Below are 26,375 nucleotides of genomic sequence, written 5' to 3'. Positions count from 1 at the left end.
TCACACACAAACAAACACACACACATATACATAAACGTGTGTATATATATATATATATATATATATATATATATATATATATATATATATATATATATATATATACATATACACACACACACACACACACACACACACACACACACACACACACATTTCCTGTTTATGAACTGGATATGAATCAGAGGAGAGAGACCAAAAATAATCTGTCTTCTTTGTAATTACAATAAGAGCATTCTTGTTGCACCACCCTTCCAGCCTATTAACACCCTGTTGTGGATTACTCTCATCATCATTTATCAACAAAGCTAATGACATAGAATCATCCGAATATTTAAAAATAAAAAAATTAATTTCCACAGCTTTACAATCACTTGCATACAATGTAAACAGAAGCAGAGAATTTAAAACATCCTTGTGCTGCTTCAACATAAGCTATAATAGGCAGTGACAGCGCTTTATTTACTTTCACCTGCTGTACTATAAAAATAAGAAAAGGATTAAGATCTAATTCAACCATTTTTCACAGTAGAATATCAGGTCTAATAATGTTACATCACATTTGCAATATGTGTATTTTTTCATATCACATAATATATGTTAAATATAACATGCTAAACGTACATCTATGTAAAGGCCATTCTTCTGCTCCACTGAAGGTTCTACACCATGAGAGATGCACAGTAGACAAGGAAAAAGAGGGAATAGGGTCCATTACCAGCAGTGGGTGGCCTGAGTAATCAGTCTCACTCAGACTCTGAGAACAGTCTGAGTGAAGCACATGGGCCACAGCAGCCCTTTCTGCACTGTTGCATGCCAGTCAAGATATGCCAACAGAATGCCAACTTAGGAGCCAAGAAATTGCGGAATGGGACTCACATTGCTAAAATATGAACAGAATAATCCTGGGAATTGCTTAGGGGAACAGTATACTAACTTTCTTGCCAGTTCTCCCCATAGAACAAAACATAAACCTTGTGAGGCTTATCTGGTTACATCAAAAGGATAATATTGTATTCTGAGCTCTGTAGCTCTACTCATTCCTCACTGTGCATAATTTTCATAAATCTAAGCCCCCTCTCCATGTATGACGAATACAATATTACACCACTGATTGGACACAAATTTACATTTTGCTCTGAACATGGAAACAGTGACTAATTCAATGCTAGAATAGACAACAGTGCAGCTAAAAAGCATTTAGGCACATTATAGGGAAGGCTGCAGCTCTGACACTTGCTAAACACCTAGCAATGCTTACCAATCATTTAAATGCCAATAATCTATAATACAGGATTATATACAGTTTATGCAACGACTGCCCTCCAGCTTCTAGCCTCCATCTGTGAATGCATGCAGTGCAAATCCAGCAAAGACCTCACACTAACTTCCACCCACATCAGTGATTTAGCACTGAATCTTAACTTCACAAATATGAGGGTATGACTGTCTCACCAGAAGAGGGACTTCTTGTGAAGGACATCTTGGAGATGTTTTTGGCTACCTTGGTCCAGCCTGGAGAACTCATACTGAGGGCTGAATTCAGCTGGAGGAGGGGTGCTAAAACGCACCTCGAAGGAAGAGGTGGGGAAGTCCACCTAAACATGTAGAGAGAAACAGAAATACAAAGAGTTAAGAAAGATTTACAGACACTTGCACTGACAATACAAATAGATCAAACTGCCCCTTCATTAAGTACACCTTTTCTACACACTTTGTCAGCGGTGGTGGTGCAGAGAATAATCCATCACTCAAATAATATCTGCTCAGTGGTGGTCCTGTGTAGGTCCTGACCACTGAAGAACAGGACGAAAAGGACCACACAGAACAGAACACACAGAGAAATGGACTGTCTGTAACTGTAGACCTACAAAGTGCACAGAAGCCGATACCATGGATAGTAGTGATAGTGAAATAGTGATACTTTTTTGATCCCACGAAAACGGGGAAATTCCACCTCCGCATTTAACCCATCCGTGAAGTGACATACACACTAGTCAACACACACTAGGGGGCAGTGCGCACCCCTATCCACGGCGCCCGGGGAGCATTTGGGGCTTAGGTGTCTTGCTCAAGGACACCTCAGTCGTGGACTGTCGGCCCGGGGGATCGAACCGGCGACCTTCCGGTCACAGGGCCGGTTCCCTAACCTCCAGCCCACGACTGCAAAAACAAGAGTTCTTCATGAAGTCTACATGACTAAATCAAAGCCTACTCTTAAGCCAATTTGGTCAAATATAAAGCACACTAAGCCTGGATGTTAAATATGTTCATAACCCTTGCCATGACACAGTAATAGGAAATGATCTACCTTGTCACTGTCAGCTACGATTCTGTTCACACTCAACAGCCACTATATTAGAAACACCAAATGTTGCTGGCTCATCTTGCTGGTGAACCAAAAGCCTGATACCAGTTTTGTGCTCAGTTCCAATTCTCCTGCCTTGATGGTTCACATGTGCATTTAAGTCATGCAAGTCACTTGTTTGTGTAAGTCATGTCTTGATGAACTGCACACCTGCACACCTTTTTATCAAGAGCAATACATGAATGATTCATCCGTGCCATCAACAACAATAAATCAATCAACTAGCAGCATGAGCCTTAGCAAAGACCAATAGCTCCTAAAAGCTCTCAACTCTTCATGATATGGAAACAAGGCCAGATATTAACCACAGCTGCCCCACTGTGAACATGGGATGAAGACAACTTGCATCTGATCAAAAAGTGATGCACTGGCTGGGGAAAAAAAAAATTTTTTTGTCCGAAACCAAAACCGAAATTAAAGACACCTGGCTGGAAACCGAAACCTACATCTTTTCGTTTTTGGATTTATGCTTTTGAGTAAATGTACTACACATAAAAAAAAATAATAATAAATAAAAATAAAAAAAAACACCACAAAGAAAATATACTTTTTATTTTTTCCCCTAACAGGACAAAACCAAACTGAACATGCCATTAAATCGAACATACTTGAAAACAGTATGGTTATTCATTCAAAGTGGTAAATTCCTTTTAACATGGTTATTCGATGCACAATGACATTACTGTTTATGATTTTATTATAAAACCTATAGCAACAGATGTGCTAGCAGAGACCTTCCTTTCTGCCCTCTGTTGTAATGCTGTACTCTTAGTAATATCAAGTACAAGCAGTTTCAAGTGGTATGTAGTGGAGAAGTCCTAGGTACCTCCTCTTGATAATCAATATGAAGAAAGATTATAAATCACTTGTACAGTGTCCCTTGTACGAACTGTGAAACAGTTCCATGTAACTATTTTTTTCCCTCTTTACATCTTCTGAACGCATTTTTGCTGAACAGACCAGGCAAGCAACAGAACAAACAGCACTAAATCACCAATCATCTTTTTGTTAACATTCAAATGATTTGTTAAGTGTTAGATTTTGACACTTCATCATAAATAGCAAGTAAGTTTTGCTGGTGTCATGCACAGTCATTACTGGAATGCCATCCTCCCCCAGATGGCTGCAGTGCCAGGTTGCATGTTTTCAAAAAACAAGCCATGCATTATAGAAAAGCCTTCAGTTCGATGAGCAGAATGAAATGCTGCATACAGAAAATGCAATGTTTAAGTTTAATATGTTTTTTAAATGTTTTGCTAACATAGATAGCCAGTATGCTAGCTAGTGGAATGGATAATTTAGCTAACGCTGTCAGTTTTAGTGAGTTCACATTCCTTTTACAACTTACTAAAACTTGAGCTGGATTAGCTATTACACTAGCTAGCTAGCTAAGATACTTGCTACACAAACTAAACTAACCAATTGTTCAAAGTCGTTTTCGCTGATACGTTTACCATGTGTAGCACTTCAGTTTTGTCCCTTAGACTGGAGGTTTTTCAATAATTACATTATAAAATTATAAAAGCTAATTACAGGTTTGTTATTTAAAGATGTGAAGATTCCGAGTAGGGATTTATTTTCGTATAATGCAATGCCTGCAGTTAATAATGAGACTAAACTAAGAATTTGCTTCTAAAGCCTTGAGACTTGCATTTACAGCCCAGAAACTTGAGACTTGACACAGACCTTTATAAAGCAAACGGCTAACATTTCTGGGTGGACCTCAAAGTGGTCAAAGGCTGCAGGTTATCTAACAAAGTGGACAGCGAAAACTGTCCCTTTAAGAAGAAGCAATACTTAACACTGTAAAAAGCAATACTGCAAAAAGCCACAGACCCAAGGTTCTGTAGACGATGGAGAAAAATGCATTTAATTTAGAAAAGTAAAAGACACAGAGTAATTCTCTTTAGCTTATGGGATTTATGAGCAGACTAAAAGGGGGTAAATGCAATATTAGGGTTTATGGTCCTTACTAGCTGCTGTATCTCACTGTAACTGTTGGAAGTTGTGTCAACAGGCGTGTTGGGCAGTAACAAAAGCTCTTGATGGGGTACGACTTCTAAAACGGTAGGGGGCTCCACCTCAAGCATGCCAAACCAAACACTGCAAGCTTCTATCACATATGCAGGCACACATGGACATGGCTAAGCAATTCTGAGCACATGGTGAGAGCAAAAGATCTAACGTCAAAGGAACACACATATAAAGCCAATCCACGTGGACCAAGTAACAGAGGGGAGAAGAGAAAGACAAACAGAGCAGAAGTCAAGAAAAGGATTTAGTAGGAAAACATTATTAGAGAACGTGAAAAAGGCTAAGGTTCAAGATGAAGAAGGCAAGAAAGTGGGAGAAGAATGTGAAAAATGGGGTCAGAGAAAGCAAACGAAAGGAGGAGGAGAAAGAGTGAGAGACAATTTGTGTGTGTAGCTGTGTGCAGGTTGGCCAGGGGCTTTAACAAGGCCCAGATGTGCTATTGGACTGCAGATGTGTGGCAGTGCTGGGGCAGCTGGAGGGGCAAATTTGGGGGCCTGGCAGGACAGAATTTCACACAGTGGGGTACAAACAAAGAAATTCTAAAAAAAAAAAAAAAAAAAAAAATGGCTTGGCCAAAAATCTAATTTACTATGTCTTACTGCTCTCTCATATTAGCAAAAACATGTTTGGCACAGGAAATGTCTATGAGGCTAATGTAGCTAACAAGTAATGGAAGCTTATAGCAGCCAGCAAACAAACATTGTGCACTGTTTATGTTACATACTATAAAAAAAAGTTTAAAAGTGGTATCTCTAGTAGGAGTCAGCTTAAAGTGGACTTCCAGTGTCTGAAAGGCAGAGTGTTGGTTTGAGCGAGGGGCAGACTGATTGGTAAGCAAACACACCTGTCGATAATTATCTCTCAATTAATATGCACTTCTTTCCTCAGGCGAGGGAGAGCTGGGAGAGAGGAACAGAGGCAGCAGAGAAACCTAAACAAGGAGCTTAGCCTGAACAACAAGATCGACGATGAACTCCTGATTTGTTACTGATGAGAGCTGTATGCTCCAAGATTAGCGTTCTTTTTGCTTCATTGTGAACAATATAATAAAATATCTCTGCTCCTCTATCACCGTCTCCACCGTACTACTTCATCAATCCACCAGGGTATCATGCTTAACAAGTTGTTTAATAACAGAAGAACCATTGTCAAAAAGGTTCAATATAGAACCATCTAAGGCACATTCTGAAGAACCATTTCACGGTGCAAAGAATCAATTAATCAAGGGTTCTTTGAGTGCTCATAGTTCTATATATACTAAAGAACCCTTGAGGGACCATCTTTTTTTGTGTAAAGAAGCAAGCTTCAGACACCAAACATTTTTTGCCTAATCGTTTTAAACTTGAGGTAAGGAGAGAGTTGTGCAAATTTAGATTTTTGTCCGAACTATGGCTTTAATGAGGCCTGAGGCTAGACCCAGACCAATGGGGCTCCATCAGTTTCTAGAGCACAGCCCAGTGCCCTCAGACAAAGCTATGGCAGCCAGGCACAAAGCAGAGCTGTTGGCACTGCCACAGTTGGCACAAAGAGGTGTTTAGAAGAAAGAGTTCTGCATCACAGTACGTCATTCAAGCGGCTGATGGAAATTTCAGAGGGAGCAGGTCACAGGGGGACGAATCAAGAGCTACAGGGCACAAAAAAAAACAAAAAAAAAAACATCTCATGATCTGCAGTACATGCGGACTGTGTTGTAGGTCCAGGGGGAAGGAGAGGTGTTATTTTGAAAGGGAAAGCTGAAATGTCATGTCAGAATATGTTATGCAGTGCTGTTAAAGTGGTTAGTGTTAGGGAGTGTGTGATTGTGGGTGTGTGTGTGTGTGTGTGTGTGTGTGTGTGTGTGTGCCTGTGGGTGACAGAGTTCAGGTGCTCTGTGTGTGTATGTGAGTGTATTTGTATGTGTGTGTGGGTGGGTGTGTGCCGGAGGGGATGTTATGCAGAACAAGATGTGAAAGTTGTTAATATTTTTTTGGCCTCTTTCCCAAGTTCTCTCTCTCTCTCTTTCTCTCTCTCTCTCTCTCTCTCTGAGCCATCTGACCTACTTTCAGGTCCCCTCTGCATACAGCAGGACAATTCACTCCCAGCCAACAGCCTCTTCTAGCAATCAGGCGTGGCCTCTGCTGGACTACATAGGCAGACTTCAGTAAGAAGCTAAGCTAAAGAATGCAGCTATCTGCCTAGAGCAGAGGTTCCCAAACTGTGGTATGTGTACCCGTTTTTTTTTTTTTTTTGACAAATCCCCAGCATCAGTCCAGTGATGACGAAGTTTACACTTCAGTCCACAAGCTGGCCATGCAATTACACTTTTACACATAATGTGTATGCCTGAATCATGAAAGAGTGCAATATTTATGCCATCTAGCATAGGAAAACAACTAATCACTCATTAATCAGCTGGTAATGGCCTGTTAATGTGAAAAGATGTAACAATAAAACATTTGCCAATGACAAACTGAGCTACTGTTCAATGGCTGAATCACCATGATAGAACAAAAACGTCTGCTATAAGTTTAATGTGATATAAAGATGTATAATGACATTAAAGCTGTTCAGGCTGCAGATTCATTTAACCAGTTTAACAATTTAAAGTGTTATTTACTATACTAGCTATGCGTGAATAGAGGATGAGCAGATGGCAGTTTTCAAAGAAAAATCATGTTTATATAGTTGTACTGTAAGCAAAATAACGACTACTGAAAAAATCTGTTAAATTCTGTAACAAGAATAGCAAAGGTGCAAGACTAAACTCGTCAATTAATAATAAATATGTTCTCAATGATGGGAAAAATGTGTAAAATTACAGTTATTTAATTTCAGTTTCAGTAGTTTAACCAGTTATTCTCTCAAACAGAATTTGAACAGTTTATTTAGCACATATGACAGAATACTATATGAAAGCATGAAGTGGAGTCAAATAAGTGAGTGAAGAGGAAAAGAGAGGTGGGTTTGTTTTGTATATGAAAGACCACAAAAAATGTCTAACAGATTATTAATTAGTTCTAGCCCTAAAAGGGCGGGAAAGTGGGAGACAGGAACGGGTGACTTTAGAATGAGTGTGCAATTGCATCACTGCATTGCATATGAAGGCCTAAGGAAAGGAAAGCAAATGAAGAGACAATAAAAAGCTCTGACCACTGCATTTAATGGTTTACATTTACGTAGTGAAAAAAAGAAAGTAAGAAGGGGAGAGAGAGAGAGAGAGAGAGAGAGAGAGAGAGAGAGAGAGAGACACAAGGGAGGGGGAAAAATGGGTTAACAGTGAGAAAGACAGAAAGAAAGAAAGAAAGAAAGAAAGAAAGAAAGACAGAAAGAAAGAAAGAAAGACAGAAAGAAAGAAAGAAAGAAAGAAAGAAAGACAGAAAGAAAGAAAGACAGAAAGAAAGAAAGAAAGAAAGAAAGAAAGAAAGAAAGACAGAAAGAAAGAAAGAAAGAAAGAAAACCAGATGAAAAATGAGTGAAAGAGGGAGTGAGACATAGATAGGGATGGGCAATGAAAGACCAATATATCATTCATGCTTGGGTGTGTTCAGAAAACCGCAGCATGTGGAAAGGGTTTTTATATATGAAATATTAACCTGCAGGATGACGCTGTCTGGCTGGCTAAAGTTGGGAGTGCTGGACCGGGCGTTTCCGCTGCCTGGGGTCGAAGGCCAGAGGCCCAACAGCTTCCTGCCGCAAGTCAGAACACTGCAAGAGAGGAAAAACACACAGAGGGGGTCAGCCTTCCTCACACCCCCCAGCATCCGCTTATAGCTTCTCGCAACACAACAACAACAGGACATGAGCTGAACTGGAATATAAATACATGCATGCTTGGCCTATATGGGAAGCTTCTGGCATGTTTCAAGTGTTTATACGTTGGAAATATTTTGTGAGATATGCTATACGAACGCATCCTGAAACGAAATAATTTTGCCTGTGAGAGATAAACATTTTATGGAAAAAGTGTGTTGTATGTTCATAATAGCAACATTGAAGAGGATTAATGGTTTGTGCAGTTGACTTCACATTAACTTTACTGCCCATCAGCTAGTTATCTACTGACTAAATGTAAATATTTCTAATGCTATATAAAGGTACACCTAACCAAAAGTATTCATTTGCATTTCTTTGCCTCTGGAAGGTTAAAAATACCAGCAGCTGCAGGGTCTTCACTCCCCTCTACCTCCTTTACCCCTGTGCCTCCATTGTGCTGTTGTATAGTTTATAGAATCAACCTTGTCTAACTTCAGAACACAGAAAGCTTGCACTGCAGGGTCATTCCCACAACAGAGAAAAGAGTCATTCCCACAACAGTAAAAAACAAAAAAAAATAACAAAAAAAAACCTTTTTTTATTTTTCTTTTCAAATTTCTGCTGTCAGCATTTATGCACTGAAATGTTGTCACTCTTCCACGTCAGTAGATCTTTATCTGCCCCATTAGCCTGGACAGGGAAGACTAGCAACTGGTTTTGTTACCTCAGGCAATTTGAACTATGCAGTCTCACAGATATACATAATCATTACTACACTCTCTAAATGTCAGCTGCAGACAATATCATGTGCAGCCAGTGAGCCCATGAGAGAGTAATGTTAGCCTAGGAATAGTAACCTCCTTCAAGCAACTCACTGTCGGAAGTTGAAGAGGGGCATGGTGACCCAACCCAGAGCCTCCATGCTGCGGGCCTTCTGCTTGCCCTTCTCCTCGGCTCCTCCTGGGGGCGGTAGTGGAGTGGCATAAAGGGTCACAGTCAACTGCGACTCCCGTGGCAGCTGGTTGATCTGCACTGGGAAACAAATCCTAGAAAGAGATAATGGGAAATGAGATCAACCCAGCAATCAGCATCACAGTAAATCATCTACACAGGGAGTGTTCTGATCCTACAGAGCCTTAATCTAGTGCTTAGTGTTATACTGTCTATGCCAGTATATCTGTAATGGCATCACACAAAATATAAATGATTAGTTTTATTGGTACAGATGCATAATAACAATTAGTTAACTGCAATGTTCATACTTTCACACAGCACTTTATTAGGGACAACTGTACATCCAGGGAGTGGCAGTTGCGGACGTAAACGCCTTGTTGAGGGAGATCAACAGAGAACGGCCAGACTTGTTTAACCATGCTGTACAAATGAGTAATGAGTAGAAAAGCATTTAGGACCCTGTTTACATCTGGTCACTTTCTATCACTGGTATCTGGACTGTATTCTAATAAGATTTTAGCCACATGCATTTACACTCTGTATGCAGCTCCTGTTAGTCAGATTAAAATGCAGTTTGTCTGCATTTTGTTTTGCAAAGCAGTATCTGTCCAAATTGCTATTAAGCATTTCATTTCATCTAGTTCCCAACTTCTATCATTATTTTTCCTCATAGACACAGATCCCGTGCCCAGTGATATACTGCATGGGGAGGAGTTTTAGTTGTGCTGGGAGGGGTTTTGGTTTTACAGCCCTATTGTGTTCTTAGAGAGACTGATTTGATTACACTGCTACAACATGTGACTCATGAAGTGGTTATGAACAAACGGATTTGTATCTGTTTGCATGCATATATACGTGCATTTTCATGTGGCTTAGCCTTATCCAGATATACTCAAGATGCATGAAGTGACCAGGTGTAAACAGGGTGTCACAATGCAATACACAGAACCTTGAGGTGGATGGGCTACAACAGCATAAGACCACATCAGGTTCCACTTCTGTCAGCCAAGAACAGAAAGCTGAGACTGCAGTGCTCACCAAAACTGGACAATGGAAAACTGAAAAAACCTAGCCTGGTCCAATGAAGATCGATTTCTGCTAAGGCACTACCATCTGCTGATGGTAGGGTCATTAGGTGTAGATTAGCACTTTTTTTACAACTGCCTTAAGTCAACTCCTACACTAAGGGGAACCATGAAAAATCGAACAAGAAGCTGGCGATTACAAAGCCAAATTCAGCCTTGTGCTTCTTACTGTGTTTGGCGTATGTGCATTACAGTTAGAATTGATTTACACACTGATGAATTTGCTGATGTGGGAGAGATTGTATTTATACTGAAGCTTGTGTCAAACTTTTTAACATCAGTTGCAGACTGAATATTTTCTTGCTGCATCTGACAGCTAACTAGCACCATCACAGCTATTAAATATCACAGTTATTAAATAGAAATAAAATTGGTGGACACTGGTTGAGTACTAAGGATGTTAAGGCTAATATAATCATGAGAACCCATCATATCTCAGTACATGTGTAATTGTTTACAAGCAGCCTGCCACCACTGCTGAAAAAACCCCAATATCATGACATCATGGTACATATATGAAGGCATACTCAGGACTACCTGAATAAGCAGATTCTGTTATCACAGTAGACCTGATGTGTTAACTTTATTAACTTTAATATTAATCTACAATATATGCTACAATATATTTGGAAAACACTATAATACTGATTTTTTCTATACCACTCAACATTCCATTCATCAATTAGTTAACAGGTTTAATGTGTGTGTTGGAGCAGAGAAGTCACCAAACTGTGCTGGACTGCAGCCTTAAAGTCCTCCAGTCTAGACATACAGTATTTGGGCATGAACACAGAGTGGGTGGTAACTGGTCATTCATTAGTTTCCGCTAACCCTCAAGAGGACACTAAAAGCTGTGCAAGCTCTTCTGAGATTAAAGACATCCCCTCCATTTTCTCCCCATTAAAATTAAATTAAAAAATACTTCACATCAAATAGGCACTGCTGTTTACCAAGGAGCTCCCTAAATATAGCTACAACTATAGTTGTACTGTCCATCCTAATGAGACCTGAAGAGAACTTGTTGTAAGGCCCAATTTGTGTTTATTTTAGGACCCCCAGCCTGCTTCCAGTGAACGAGCAAAGGAGAACAAATCTCACCGATTGGCAAAGCTAACTATTTACCAGTATACTTCAAGAAACACAAATCTGAAAAAGGTCAGTGACAGTTCAAGCACCAAGTGTGTAGGATAAGTCAGTGTTAGCACAGCTGAATGCTTCTTGAGAAAAACACAAGCTTGTATAGTTTCTAACAGAGGTTAGTATCACAGATCAACATTTAGCGACAGTACTGAGCAATGCAGGTTTAAAGTTTAAGTGTCACTCAAAAATGCTAACAAGTGAAATCTACTAGCACAATCTCATTTTCACAGCAATGGACTGTGACTGTTGGAGTTAGGGCGTCAACTTGGCCTATAAATGTCAAGGAAAATATCCCTATGACATTGTTCATTTCTGCTACTGCTGGTATGGGGTTCTAAAAGTATGTTATCAGGCGTTAAGCTAAAGGCAATTCACATGAACACATTTTGGACGCTCTACATTAAACAAGAACATGTGAAACTTGTAAAAGATGTTTACTTATTCAGGTTTAAATGTTATACATTTAAAGCTTGTAATAGACAGATTTAACATGTCTATTTTTATCTTTCATAATAAAGAGTACAGCAAAGAGCCCTGGCACAGAACTGACACAGTTTTTTTGCCACATCTGACTGAAAGACACTAGTTAGGCTACCATACATACTCTCAGTCAGTGACATATCTGGGACTACCAAAAGGCCTAAACTAATATTTTCTCCCCAAAAAATTTGTATCCAACCATTGTAAATCAAAACACGATTGGTTAAATCCACTGTCTAATTATGTTGATCCAGCTTCTGAAGCCCTAATCAATGGGATAGCTTGCTTGGCTGAATTTAACTAGATACTACGGAGCAAAAAATCCTGAGTGGATCATTTTCAGTAGGCACTTTCAACAATTTAACCCTTTTGATTCCAACCAAAACCTAAGAATAAAATAAGAATTTTATCACAATGCTTCCAGAGTTTAAATGACTCATGTCCTACATTTCTCTTGCATTTTATTTAGGCCAAAAAAAAAAGAAGTAATAATTGGTTTAAATATGACCATTTTCCAACCTCTCTTAACTTCTTAAAATTAAACAAAGTATTTATTACTGTGCCCTAAAGACCGACATATGCAAATGATCTCTGTTCTAACTGGCTGCCCTGAGTTGTACCTCATTCAAAAAGCAATCAGAGCTTCAACCTGAATGGGCGGAGCTACACTGCTATAGGCTGAAAATGAAGGCATGTGAAAATACTGTTTTCTTAAAAAACAGTATTTGTGGTGACTCACAAAAACTATGGATTCATACTAGCTTGTTATTAGATTGTACTAAAATTGTTCTAGTGTTTGTAGATACACTAGACTGTATGGACCAGGGAGTGAAGGCTACAAGATGATTTAAAATTTGTAGGTGATTTAACCCTTTAAAATATATGTGCAGTTCAATCAGTTGCTTGCTATGTTTGCCAGGATACAGACTATAAAAAACAAGAATCATCCTCTCAAGTACCTCCAGACAATGCATTAGGTGCATGAGGGGGAGGGAGCCCAAGTTAGCCACAGGATGCTGCACCAGTGTCTATTTGTGTCTAACAAATTGGATGTAAGCAGATGGTATCAAAAGGTACACTAAGTACAAAAAACTATGTGGACAACTGATCTTCACACCTACTGTATAAGAGTTGGTGATCCATTCCAAAACCATGGGCATTAATATGGCCTCCTCTGTGCAACTGTAACAGTTTATGATCTTCTGGAAAGGCTTTCAAAAAGAATTTGTAGTGTGTCTTAGCAAATATGTGCTCATTCAGGCCATTTGTGAGGTCAGTCACTGATGTTGGACAAGAAGACCTGGCTGACACAATCAATATTCCAATTCATCCCTAAGGTGTTCGAAAGGAAAAGAGCCTTCCCCAAACTGTTACCACAAAGTAGTAGGCATACAATTGTCTAAAATATCTTAATGTAGCATAAACATTACCTTTTACTGGAACTAATGGGACCAAACCCTAAAAAACAGCCCAGACCATTATCCCTCCTCCACCAAACTTTACTATGCATTCCGGTAGAAAGCATTCTGCTGGCATCCGCCAATGCCAGATTCATCCATCAGACAGTGAAGCATGATTCATCACACCAGACAATACATTTTCCTGTTCCAGAGCCCAGTGATGGAGTGCTTTACGCCCCTCCTGCTGACATTTGGCATTGCACATAGTGATCTTAGGCTTGTTTGTGGCTGCTTAGCCATGGAAAGGTCATGATGCACTGTTATTGTGCTGATGTGGTTTTAAAAAAGATTAATGCAACAGAGGAGAGACCATTTTACATGCTATATGCATCAGCACTCAACACCTGCGCTTTGTGAGTTTGCCTTATCACCTGCTTCAAGCCTGAGCTGTTGTTGCTCCCAGACACTAACATGTAACAACAATAGGTCTTACAATTGACCTGTAAGATCTTTATGATTTGAATTATTTCTTTAGGGATACCACCATGGCAGAAATGAACAAGTGTTTTATTTAATAATCTTAACTACTGTGTGACACCAATTCCAGCATACAGGTAGAGATATATCAGCAAGCCCTTGAATGCCAAAGAGCAAGAAGGATATTCCACTCAGAGTGCAGTAGATCATACATTGAGAAATGGGACTCATTTAAAACTCACCTCTGGTCCCAAACCACCAGATGGAATAGGTATTTGCTGACCGACTGTTTGCTTGTGTGCTGGGGGGCACATAGTTCAGCTACCCCATGGGTAAGCGAACATGACAGGAAAAATCCTTCATAACTGAGAGAGAGAGAGAGAGAGAGAGAGAGCGTGAGAGAGAGAGAGAGAGCGTGAGAGCGTGAGAGAGAGAGAGAGAGAGAGAGAGAGAGAGAGAGAAAAAAAAATGAACAAATGCTCAGTAATTCTCAAAAAAGAGATTCAATTTTAAATTAATTCCACTAAAAACAAGGGTGATCTTTAATAAAACATGAAAGATGAGCTAGAGAGTCGCATATAATATTAATCTGACAGATCAAATCCAGGTTACTTGGAACGCATTTAAACAAAATGAAATTCGTCATCCTTGCCCATTTTATTATATTTCACTGGAACTGTGCATGATATTTAACCATAATAGGAGGATAGTAACCAGAAATCTCAGCCTGTTGCAAAAAGAAATCCTCTGAGGCAGTCAATGTGTCTGCACTTCAGTCAGTTCAACTGCTATAACAGTGAAAGTCCACCAAGAGCAAGGCAAGTCATCTCTTCTGCAGTCCTATTTGTCTAATCTCCACATTACCACTCTCCTGCATTTTTAATCTAAGACTAGATCACTGCAAATCTCTTCAAAAGGAAAACCGATCTCAAGAGACAATTCGCAAAAGAAAGAAAAACATTCCTTGGCTAAATGGAATGCCAGATCCTGAAACTCCAAACTACAACATGTATATGTGAGTCACGGGAACATGGCATATAAACTAGCGATACACAAGTGTGAATAACGATAACTAACGCATTCCTGTGAAGATAACAATAAATTAACTTTTCAAATTTAAACTATACTCCATATTTAGTACTGTGCAAAAGTCAGAGACCACCTCTTATTTATTTAAATTCCACTCAAAATGGTCATTAATTTTTCTGTATATTTAACAAAACATTACACAGGAGTCTCAACAATTAAAACATATTTTTTAGTATTTAATGTGTCCACGATTTGTGTTTATTACAGCTTCCATTCCTTTCAAGAGACTTGCTTTCAGCTTTTCAAAGAAATTTTTCAACAAGTTCAGTCTAAGAAGTTGGTTTCAGTTTCTGCTTCTCATGATCCAAGCAATCCCAAACACATTCTATTATGTTGAGGTTTGGGCTCTAGGGTGGACGGCCCATTGTCCTGCAAACACCAACAGCTTCTTTGATTCATCTGCAAATTTTCTTCTCTCAGTGAGGACATCTTGACAGCTACATCCTTTCAGACTTACAGCACTGAGTCATCTTCTCACAGTGGAAAGACGGACACAAACACCTGCGGACTATTTCAGACCTGAAGCAAGAGTGGAGCTTGATATTCTTCTCTGTCTCTCACAGATAAAAGCTGTTTATTTGACAGTGACTTTTCCTAGTTTTACTGGTCTATCAGTCTTACATGGGTGATTTAATCATGTTTTTTTTATTTCAGTTTTGGAAATGTTCATTATATAAGTGGATTTCATCAGAAACATCTCCTGAAAAGGGAACTCGAACATAATGGCTGTTTTGACCAGAAAAGTAATAAATGAAGGACAGGCCTCTGCATTAAAAAAAAAAAAATTAATAATAATTATTACACATATATATATATATATATATATATATATGTGAAGTCTCCTAACATAAAAGGCATTTGTATGGTCCATTAACTCATGTTATCAACTTCCTGTCCACGTCACCAGATGTCATGCATCACTGTTACCCTCCAACACCACTGGACAGGTGCTGAGTGCCCAGGCTGCCCTCCACTTGACCTTTAAGGGGTCAAAGGTCATGGCAAGATCCCATGCTGCATCCTTTGTGGTTACCCAATCTGCACTCAGCATCAGTTTCAGAGGGAGACAAAGGCCACTGGTCCACCAGGGTCAGTGGGTGGAGGAGCTTATTCTCATGGGGGACAGGCGGAGGGGAATGGGCTGAATCATTTTTAAAAGCATAGCTTTAATGTTTCTGGGCTCATATTTATTTTTTTACTCAGCTCTGTTGATCAGACACACACTACCCAAGACAATAAACCCTATCAAGAAAGGGGCCTGCCACTTTCAGGGGATTCTATCTGCACCCCATAAATACCATGTAATCCCAATGGATTACACTGGGCCATGGTCAGCAAAGACAGATGGGATATGCCATTCTGTGTGTGAGTGTAGAAAGTACCACATGAAACAGTAGAGCTCTCAATGGTTGGTTATTTTGTTTTCAGTGCTGAAATACACGGTAGAGATTATTAGTAAGACGTTCCGTGTTACAGCAGTTGACTGAGAGTTGAGTTTAAAATGATGCACTTTTACTATCACAGGATTGTTGGTATTTTTCTTTTTTTTATGAAACCAAAGGAATGCTAGTTTCTACTGTAATGTAAGCCTGATAATGGACACCACTATCTGCCTTACACTGTGTAACGCCTTCAAGTAATTCCCTTTCAATGTGCTATTGTTCCTTCCATAGAAACGAAAAAAACAAAAAGCACTAAAATCTTCATTGTTCAAAATAAGGAAATTAAATGCATTCACAACAGGTGTCTAGGTAAAAGAGCCAGGGAATGACATACAATCGTGTGCAAAAGTCAGAGACATTCCTTCATTTAGTTTCCCATGTCATTAAGTCCAAGTTATTGATTGATTAGATTTTTAGTGCCAAAAACAGCACATAACAGCTGATAAGATAGATTCAACAGAAAACTACACATATGGTGTTGAGTTCTGAGTGTGGGAAATTAAATAAATGAAGGCAGGTCCCTGACTTTTGCACAGTAATGTATGTGGCTACAGTGGAGAAGAGCTGTGTTTGATTACCTGGCGGCCCAGGTGATGGGAATGCGGTGAGCAGCGTAGATGCTGAAGGATAGCACGTTGGTCACCATGCCCGCCTCCTGAATGGGTGCCGTGGGCCGGCTGCTAGGTGGCACTGTGTGGAAGTTGGCATTGAACGTGCTGCAGTACAGCTCCACTAGCTCCAAGATGGCTGCCGTCAACCTCTCAACTATTTTCTCTGGAAAGAGCAAAAGTGACACTGAGGTCAAGGACTTTTCCACATAAACACACTCCAGCAACAGGTCTGATAGGCTTGCAACTCAATCAAGACACATGACACGGACTTCCTGTTAAACAACACATTCTTCTTTTAAATAGATCTGGTTTTAGCTGAAGCTAAGGGATATCACCGGAATAGACTGCATTTTTCTGGGGCTGCTTAAATAACATAGTTATCTCTTTATCTCCAAACACGTTTTGTGGAAAGCCAATGTATGTGCAAATCTTCAGAGCTTATGAAACTTGTTTACAGGTCTAAGCTTGTCTGAGAAGCTCAATGTAGAGCATCAGCAGTGTAGCAATCATTTTGACAAAACTACAACAGAACTCTAACTGACCACAGCTAACAATCGAACAGATGTAAAGCATCCATGGAGATGCCGCTCTGCTGAGACAGAAGTTGATGCTCCACGGCTGTTCATTCATTTGTTAAACCAGTTGGAATTCAGATTACATTCCAAAGGAATGTGAGTAGAGTACATCCTGAGGGGAGAAATGCATCCTTCCTGTTTATCCCTTCAGAGAACCTCAGGACATCTTTATTGCAGGAGGTCAAGAACCTTTCCATACCAACACCAAACACACTTCAACAACAAGCATAACGTGTGTGTGTGTGTGTGTATAATTTTATATACTCAGACCATATATGATGTATTATTTCCCCCAATACGTAAACTTAAGCAAATAAACTGTAACTGTGAAATGAGCTGAATTTTTCACTATACAATAAACAACAAAACGTCAATAAAACGTCATTTGACCAGGCGCCCAAACTTTTGCTATGACTTTATTTTGAAGATACTGCTGTTCCATAGTTTGGAATCACTGTCAAACCAAGCAGGTTCCAGAAAAATAACTATTGTTGTCTTGAGCAGTTTCATAGCTTTCCAATAATTAGAAGGAAGCTAGAAAACTTCAAAAATTACAAATTTCAAATCTGTCCAGAATGATGAACAGATCTACTGAAAGGGGTTCTAAAATTCCAGAGAAAACTGTAAAACATTTTAGGTATAATAATATAAACATCAATAACACCTTTATGAAAAGCAGTGATCCAATCAAAGGTGTTAGAGAAAATGTATCATAAATAACTGAGATTTTAGAATCTTTAAAAATGTAATTAAAGATAAATACGTAGGAATAGGACTGTCATGAATAACTTAACTGAATTTGATTATTCAGTTTACAAGAATCATCTCTTAAAATTTTCCTTCTAAATGAATGGACAGTGGTTAATTTGCATACTGATAATGTATTGTGAATGTCACCACTGCTCTCTCCTTAATAAAAAAAAAATCTGAATTTGATTCACAGGACAATTTATATGACTTTTTAAATGATTTCTTTTTCCATTACTACTATATTGGAAATTCAAAAACTAAAACAAAAGCATACAAGTGTGGAGCGAGTGTCAAACACTGATTAGTGGAGCATGATGGCTACGGTACCTCGAGTTTCTCTCTTCGCCAGCACGCTCACATCCTGTAAGAAGAGAAACACACACACATGCACACTTAGTTGTGTAGCGGAACTGAAACCAGACAAAAATACTGCACCAAGGAAAATTTCTTGCAGTCTTGGCGCTTTAGCTTTAAGTGTTAACAGTTCAGCGAAGAGGTTAGCGCTTTCGATTTCTTCAAATGAAGTAACTGCAACAGCCAGCACTGCAGAAATGCAGATGCTAGCATGTGTGCTTAGACCAGAGCCTCTAATAGAAATATGGTAGTTCAGTTCAGTCAGTTTTCCAATACTTCATCTACATTGGCTCTGTATCGGGTGATGTTCTCACCTTTTGCACCCTTGGCTGCAGTCTGCAGGGGCACGCGGGCAGCTGGTTAAGGGCTGCAGTGATGTCGGGTGTTTCCACGGCAGCAAGGGAGCTACACAGGGCCTTCACTGACTGAACCAAGCGTTCCACATGCAATGCCAACTCAACCTAACAGCAAAACAGAGAGAGCATCCATTCCATTCAAAGCTTTTTTTGTAGAATTGCCAGTTTATTAGGTATCAGTGTCTACCCTCACTGGCCATTTTACCAGAACAACTACCATGCAGTTAGGAAACTAGGTTTACAATTACTGAACACAGTATAAAGCTTTAATCAGGCCTGAAATTTTGGTCCAAATTCAAATACATCCCAAGAACATCCTGTCCCACAGTGTCATGTTTTGAGTTTGAACTGAAAGCCAGACCGAAGCCCAACAAAATTCTGTCTGAACACGATCCTCATGATCAAGGTCTGAATCGCACACAAATTATGTCTGAATCAGCCTTGAAATGGTGAACTGTGTACTAACAATAATAGCTACCATTTGATCATGGACCGTTAAAGTAAGAAATGATTTAGGATAAAATGGCATAATAATGAGCTCTCCAAAATGAAGTTCAATTTAACAAATTAATTCAACCATCAAAACTTTTGAACAAAATCTTAAATGTTTTTTTTTTGTCCAAATAAACTTTCCACATTGTGATGTTCACATGTTGTGTGGTGCTTATATAGTAAAGGGATAACAGGGTGTTAACAGCCTTCACCTGCTTTATTCTAAAACACTATTTCTTTACACAGAACAAGTTATTTATAAACATAGTAAACATAAATTAATTACAAACAAATTACAAAGTCCTCGACACTAATCTGTACTTTTCTGAACTGATTTGCTGTTTACATACTGTTTGGGCTGCAGTGCTACAATTTGTCAACACAAGTGATTCTAGCTGAAGTCTAGCAAGCCATTGTTTTAAGGTCATAATAGTAGAGAGGAAAACTAAAAAGTAAAAACTAAAGCAGAGGGAATTAATGGTAAAATCTGTTTAAAGGGAGAGGAAGGCTATCTGTAAAATTTTAACCCACCCTGACCGTGACACGTATTTGGAAGATGATGTCTGTAACCATCAGTCAGGGTCACTATGTCACCTATAAGCTGAAACCCCCCCAGGACCATCATCATCATCATCACTTTTATTTATATATAGCTCCTTTCCCATGCTCAAGGATGCTTTACAATCGAAGAACATCAACATATTAAATAACAACACATTAAACAAAAGGACAATACGGGTAAACATTCAAGTATAAATGGAACAACGATAAAACAGTGAAAAGAAGTACGTCTTTAACAGAGATTTGAATGAAGACAGAGAGGTTACATCCTGAATAGACTGTGGGAGAATAGTCCATTACTTGGGAGCTACTACACTAAATGATCAACCACCCATAGAAACCAATTTAAACCTAGGAACATGAAGAAGGCCTAGATTTTGTGATCTCAAAGTATGGGATGGGACATATAGAAGAAGAAGCTCTGCCAAGTATTGAGGAGCCAGACTGTGCAAAGCTTTATATGTTATAAGGAGAACTTTGCACTGAATACAGAATGTAATGGGCAACCAGTGAAGACTCTGATGAACAGATGTGATGTGGCCATTCTTTTTTGAAAAGGTGACGATCCTAGCAGCGGCATTTTGAACATACTGTAACATATTGAGGGTTTTAGTAGGGAGGCCAGAAAAGAGAACATTGCAGTAGTCTAGCTGTGATGTAACTAATGCATGCACAAGTGTTTCAATAACAGCTTGGCTGAGAAACGGTCGGAGGCAAGAAATATTGCGAAGATGGAAAAATGCTGTCTTAACAACGGAATTGATGTGGATGTCAAGAGAGTGTAGGGTCAAAAATAACTCTGGGGTTGTGGACGTGTGGGTGTTACTAGAATCCCTAGAATTACTAGCATTCAGTTTTAAAAAGTTCAAACTAATCCATGACTTTAGAATTTAGAACCATTTGCCAACTGTGTTTGTACACTGTGGAATTAGATCTCCGCATTTCACCCATCTGTGCAGTGAAACACCCACATGCCCTATCCACGGCACCCGGGGAGCAATTGGGGTTAGGTGCCTTGCTCAAGGGCACTTCAGTCATGGACTGTCAGCCGAGAGGATCGAACTAGCGACCTTCTGGTCACAGGGCTGGTCCCCCAACCTCCAGTCCATGACTGCCATATGTCATGGATACAGTCATATAGAGCAGGTGGTGGTTTAGTCTGAACAGGGCTAACATAGAAAGCTAACATAGATAATAAAGCTAACATCTGGGTGTTGTCTGTGTAAGAGTGAAAACTTAAACCATGAAGGAGTATTATTTGCCATGGCAGCATGTAAATAGTGAATAGCAATGGACCTAAAACTGAGCCCTGTGGAACACCCTTAGTCATAGACACCATAGAAGATTTATTATTCCGAATAGCTACATATTGACACCGGTCACTGAAATATACTGAGGCGGATCCAGTAATACCAATGCTGTGCATACGAGAGAGTAACAGATCATGAGATAATGTATTGAAGGCAGAGCAAAGATCAAGAAGTATCAACATACTAAGAGTTTCTGAATCAGCTACACATAGACGATCAGTAGTAACTCTAATAAATGCGGTCTCTGTACTAGGCAAGGGAAGGAAACCGGATTAAAAAGGCTTGTATAAATTATTTACTTCCAGGTGGGACTTCAACTGTAGCAACTACTCTTTCCAACAGCTTAGCAGTGAATGGGAGATTAGAAATTGGTCAGTAATTATTTAAGTCATGAGATTCTAGACCTGGCTTTTTCAGGACAGGGGTAACAACAATGGTTCTGAGATCAGTAGGGACACAATAGGTTGCAAAACATCTATTAATAAGGGGTGTGATATGGATGGCTGTCTCTGTCACACATTCCTTAATAAAGGATTGCTGCCCCTTTGTGAGCCCTGGTTCCTTCCAATGTTTCTTCCTCAGCTTTGAGGGAGTTTTTCCCTAACACTGTGCTCACCTGGGAGTTTTACATTTCATGTTAAAACTTTGTCTTTACTGGAATTCTGTGAAGCTGCTTTGTTACAACATCAGTTGTAAAAAGCGCTTTATAAATAAATTTGATGGACTGGCGACCTGTCCAGGGTGTATCGTGCCTTTCGCCCGAAGACTGCTGGGATAGGCTCCAGCACCCCCCCCCCCCTCCCCCCGCGACCCTGACGGAAAAGCGGCTTAGAAAATGGATGGATGGATGGATGGAAGTCTGTTGATGTATACTCAAGTACCATGATTGGCAGATTCAAAGAAAGTATTCCAAAACAGAACAACAGCAACCTGACCGTATTGCCAACCTCACTGGCCCTACGTCCACAACACAACAGAGCTATTGAACAGCGCCTGACAACGGAGGGGATATTCACTCCATATTCACAGTGGACCACCACTGACCGGATATTATTCAGGTAGTGGACCACTCTCAACACAGTAGTGACAGACATACAGTACTGTGCGAAAGTCTTAGGCACCCAAGACACATTTTCAAAGTAATTTATTTGTGTAGTGTGTTTATTTGCTGAGAAAAGTGTTATTTGAATAAACTATTTTTTATATATATATATATATATATATATATATATATATATATATATATATATATATATATATATATACACACACATGTATATAAAACTCCTGGTGCTTCAGTAAATTGTGCTCATGATGTAACTGATGATATTAACAAGTCTCTATGGTGGCTGAGAAGGTGTCAAGGAAAAATATGGACCCAAGAAATTCTTGTTACTTTTTATTGTTTTATATTTATTTTAATTATGAATTATGACTTTATTCTAATGTATTATGTTGATAAACTCACTGCTGCGGTCAATTGTTTAAAAATTTGCTTAGATGCCTAAAACTTTCACAGTACTGTAGTTGCAGTTTTCCCCAGAGCAAATTTCAGTGGGAGTTACAGCAGTGTTGCTGGAGGTATTACATGACACTGGGTTAAGAAGAGTCTCATAATCAAAAATATCTAGTCAACAGCGGTTCTGTGGTCATAAAATGGGATAGATGATGACTAATAAATCGTACATGGAAAATGATGTGCTGTAGTCCCTAAATGTAACCTTACAGGGAGTACATTGGTCAAATAAACTGCTCAGTAAATGTTAAGAGTTTGAAATATTTGCCCATAGCACTAATGTCTGGTTTGGACTCAATTCATCATTAAATTTTCACTCATCATCATTAAATGCATTAACTTTTATTCTGCACTTTGGGTGATAAGCCAGTTTGGGTTAGTTTCTGACAGAATTTTGTCAAGCTTGGGTCAATTTCTGTCTCAAAACGTAATCAAGACATGATGTGGTTTGGGTTCGGTCAGTTTCAGGCAGAATTTTGTCAAGCTTGGGTAATTCTGGACTCAAAATTTATGTGGTTCAGGTCAGACTCAGGAAATTCTCGCTTTCGACCCATGTTTCAGGCCCAATTAAAGCTCCGGTAAGTGTAGACATCTACAGGTAATTGCACTGTATTCGTTCTGTATTGATTTTTTTTTTTATCTAAACTTACCTCTGACAGGACGAAGGACTCAGCCTCATTATGAAAGGTGTCCAGTAGCAGAGTGAGTGCCTCCCTATGGAATACCACCAAAGATGTTCAATGCAAGCATGCCATTTAGAGACTTATTAACTGTTTGTTGATGTCAAACTACCTCGCCTCTCACCTTGTGACAGTTTGCTTGATGGGCCTCTCCTGCAGGAGGATGCTGTGATTCATGGTGGATGGGGTTTCGTCATCATCACACTGCCATTAAACAGTGGATAGGAAAGAAGAATTCATCTGAGGACTTTCAGTTATTTATGAACACACTACGTATATGTACCAGACCTATAACTGGATTCTGAGTTTTAGTAATTTAATATTTCCTTACTGTTATGTAACACTCACCTTGCGTGCTAGCCCCATGTTTACAGAGCTCCTCTTGGCGAGGAAGAGTCTGATATCCCAGTCAAACTTCAGGCACTGCTGGATATACTCCAAGCCTGCAAGGGTTTGAGAACTGAGACAGACACAGAGACAGACAGAAAGAGTGGGAGTGAAAAAGATCTTTAGCTTATAGCCTAAGCAACCTTAATGAATCACCCCTGCTCTTAGAACACAACAGACACCATATGGGCCCTTTAATCATTTCTGGTAAGGAAGTTACAAAATAATACCAACTAATTCAGCATTTATTAGCTCCAGGCCCACCAGTTAGTCCATATTTTTACACTCAGCACACCATTTCTTGACAAACAGCTGCATCTATTTTGACAAACAGATGTTACAGAATGGGGCTTCTATTGTTTCGCTGCACCATAGAAGAAGAAATTGCTTGTCACAAGAGATATAATTAAGGAGAGAGTTCACTGGTGAAAATGAATGGAAAAAACTCATTACACTCATCAGGGCAGCTCTATTATGGAAAGTCACACCCTTCCAATCACCTTGTTGGTCTCCTTAATTTATAATACACTTTTGTAATTTTACACTTCTAGCACCATCAGGTGCCACTGTTGTAGTGTTGTCCTGCTGTGTAATGACAATAAAATCATTTTATTTCATTCTACATGTGATTGTAATCAGATTTCTCCAGTCATCTCAAATGTTTGAGAAACATTAATCTAACTTTCAGTTTCAGGTTTAAAGGTTTCTACTCATTCAAAGAAATAGAGCCTTGTATGACTAGAAATAACTGCCTGAGGGTGTTGGAAAGATGGCCCTCACTGAACAGAACCTTTTAAGAACTTTGGTGACACACAGACATGACCTTGGCTGCAACAAAGGTAGAATAACCAAAGATGGCATAATTGGTAATTGACTAATCTTACAATAACAAATAGATTAATTATTTATACAAACAATAGGCAGCTGAAGCAAGAGCAGAAACAGTGAAAAAAGGAGAATATCGGATGGGTCTGTGATGACAGAGTGCTAATGTGTCATTCTAATGCACACAAATACATTTGCACTGAATGAAATGAAAACAGCTTTATACATCTTATAAATTGGTGAAGTCGAATAGTGGGCAAATGAATCTAATACGCCTGGTTTTAGAAATCACACCCATTTCCTTTATCCTCAATCATTGTGACACCACAACTGAACTGTAATATTTTACAAGAGCTGAGATCATGCTACAAGATCAGGGTAAATGCAGGATTCCTACTGCCCCATCAGGATTAACGTTTATTGTTTGACCACAATGGCGTAATGAAAAAAAAAGGAGGAAAAAAAAGTAGGCTACTGTTGTACGCTGGCAACGACGGCAGAAAAATAATAACAGAGCTACACACAGGACGTTCCTTCCGCTCTACACAACCCTGCACATGCTCGCAATTTTTCAGGGTTATCAAGGCAAACCACACTTCCGACCAACCAGCTGCACCCATAGAAAAACAGCCAGTTGCCAAACTCTCTTACACACACACACCTGAGTTGTTTGCTATTGCACTCATGATTAATTGATTTGCTTTGTTACGCTGTTAACTTGTCTTAGCCAATGTATCCAGATTGATACAAACACATTTCTTCCCTTTAACTGACTTAAAATCTGTTCCGGAGCCATGAGTGTTAACAGGCCTGTCATGAAGTATAAAGTTGATTTAAATAATTGCAGTTATTTAAATAATTGCAATTAACAATATCTTCTTTCTTTATTGCATAGGATTTCTATATTAGCCTAAAGTGGTCAAAGTGCCCCTTTCTAATTTCTATTTGTCACAGCGAATGTTTCAGATCATCAAACTACTTTTAATATTAGACATAAATAACCCAAAACTCTTTCAAATTTTTTTCAAACGATGATTTCATTTACTGAAGGAATAATGCTGCTTAGCCCTACCTGGCCCCATGTGAAAAGTAACTGTCCCATTTCGCTAGTACAGGAATGATTTCTGCCAGGCCTGTTGAATCTAGACCTAGGCCTTGGGGTGCTTTGCATCCACAGGGCCTGGGTGACTTGTCAAAATTGATGGAACCATGAGTTCAGCACTCTATTAGAAAATCCTGAAGTATAATGTCTGCCCGTCAACTTGTGACCTAAAGGTCAAGGGTAGTTGGGTTATGCAGCAGGACAATTATCTGAAGCACACAAGCAAGTCCACCTCTGAGCAGCTCAAAAGAAACTAAATTAAACTTTTGTTTTGTTTCAACTGAGTCAAAGTCCTGACTTGAATCCCACTGAGAAGCTGTGGCGAGACCTTAAACTCTCTGTTCATGCATGAAAACCCTTCAATGTGGGTTTCTAAAAAGAAGAGAGAGCCAAAATTCCTTCATAGAGATGTAAAAGACTAATTGCAAGTTTAATTCCAGTTGTTAATACCAAGGGGGGCAGAACAAGTTATTAGATTTAGGGGGGAAAGTACTTAACAAATGTACTTACTAAATAAGAAAAATTAATAAATGGAATGATCATTTAAAAGCTGCATTTTGCATTTACTAATGTTGGCTTTATATTAAAAGTCTAAAATCTATATCTAAAGTAAAAAAAAAAAAAAAAAAAGTATACCAATTTCAAGTGAGCACAA

The 26,375-nt window shown here is 39.2% G+C and overlaps 1 protein-coding gene across 1 annotated transcript in view; it reads right to left on the bottom strand.

Annotated features, from left to right (window-relative positions):
* pik3c2b (phosphatidylinositol-4-phosphate 3-kinase, catalytic subunit type 2 beta) overlaps nucleotides 1-26,375 on the bottom strand; it is a 61,322-nt gene that overhangs the window by 22,880 nt on the left and 12,067 nt on the right. Inside the window, exons 6-15 of the mRNA XM_017694690.2 lie at nucleotides 23,755-23,866; nucleotides 23,531-23,610; nucleotides 23,377-23,440; nucleotides 18,806-18,952; nucleotides 18,465-18,498; nucleotides 16,780-16,975; nucleotides 13,913-14,035; nucleotides 9,010-9,180; nucleotides 7,975-8,086; nucleotides 1,456-1,598 (exon numbers count right to left, since the gene is read on the bottom strand). Coding sequence (XP_017550179.1) covers nucleotides 1,456-1,598; nucleotides 7,975-8,086; nucleotides 9,010-9,180; nucleotides 13,913-14,035; nucleotides 16,780-16,975; nucleotides 18,465-18,498; nucleotides 18,806-18,952; nucleotides 23,377-23,440; nucleotides 23,531-23,610; nucleotides 23,755-23,866 — 1,182 coding nt within the window. The remainder of the gene's footprint in view (nucleotides 1-1,455; nucleotides 1,599-7,974; nucleotides 8,087-9,009; nucleotides 9,181-13,912; nucleotides 14,036-16,779; nucleotides 16,976-18,464; nucleotides 18,499-18,805; nucleotides 18,953-23,376; nucleotides 23,441-23,530; nucleotides 23,611-23,754; nucleotides 23,867-26,375) is intronic.

Source organism: Pygocentrus nattereri, chromosome 21, assembly GCF_015220715.1.
Source record: "Pygocentrus nattereri isolate fPygNat1 chromosome 21, fPygNat1.pri, whole genome shotgun sequence".
NCBI classification, from domain to species: Eukaryota; Metazoa; Chordata; class Actinopteri; order Characiformes; family Serrasalmidae; genus Pygocentrus; species Pygocentrus nattereri.
Note: the sequence above shows the minus strand (reverse complement) of the source record. Positions and strands in the feature narration are given on the sequence as shown.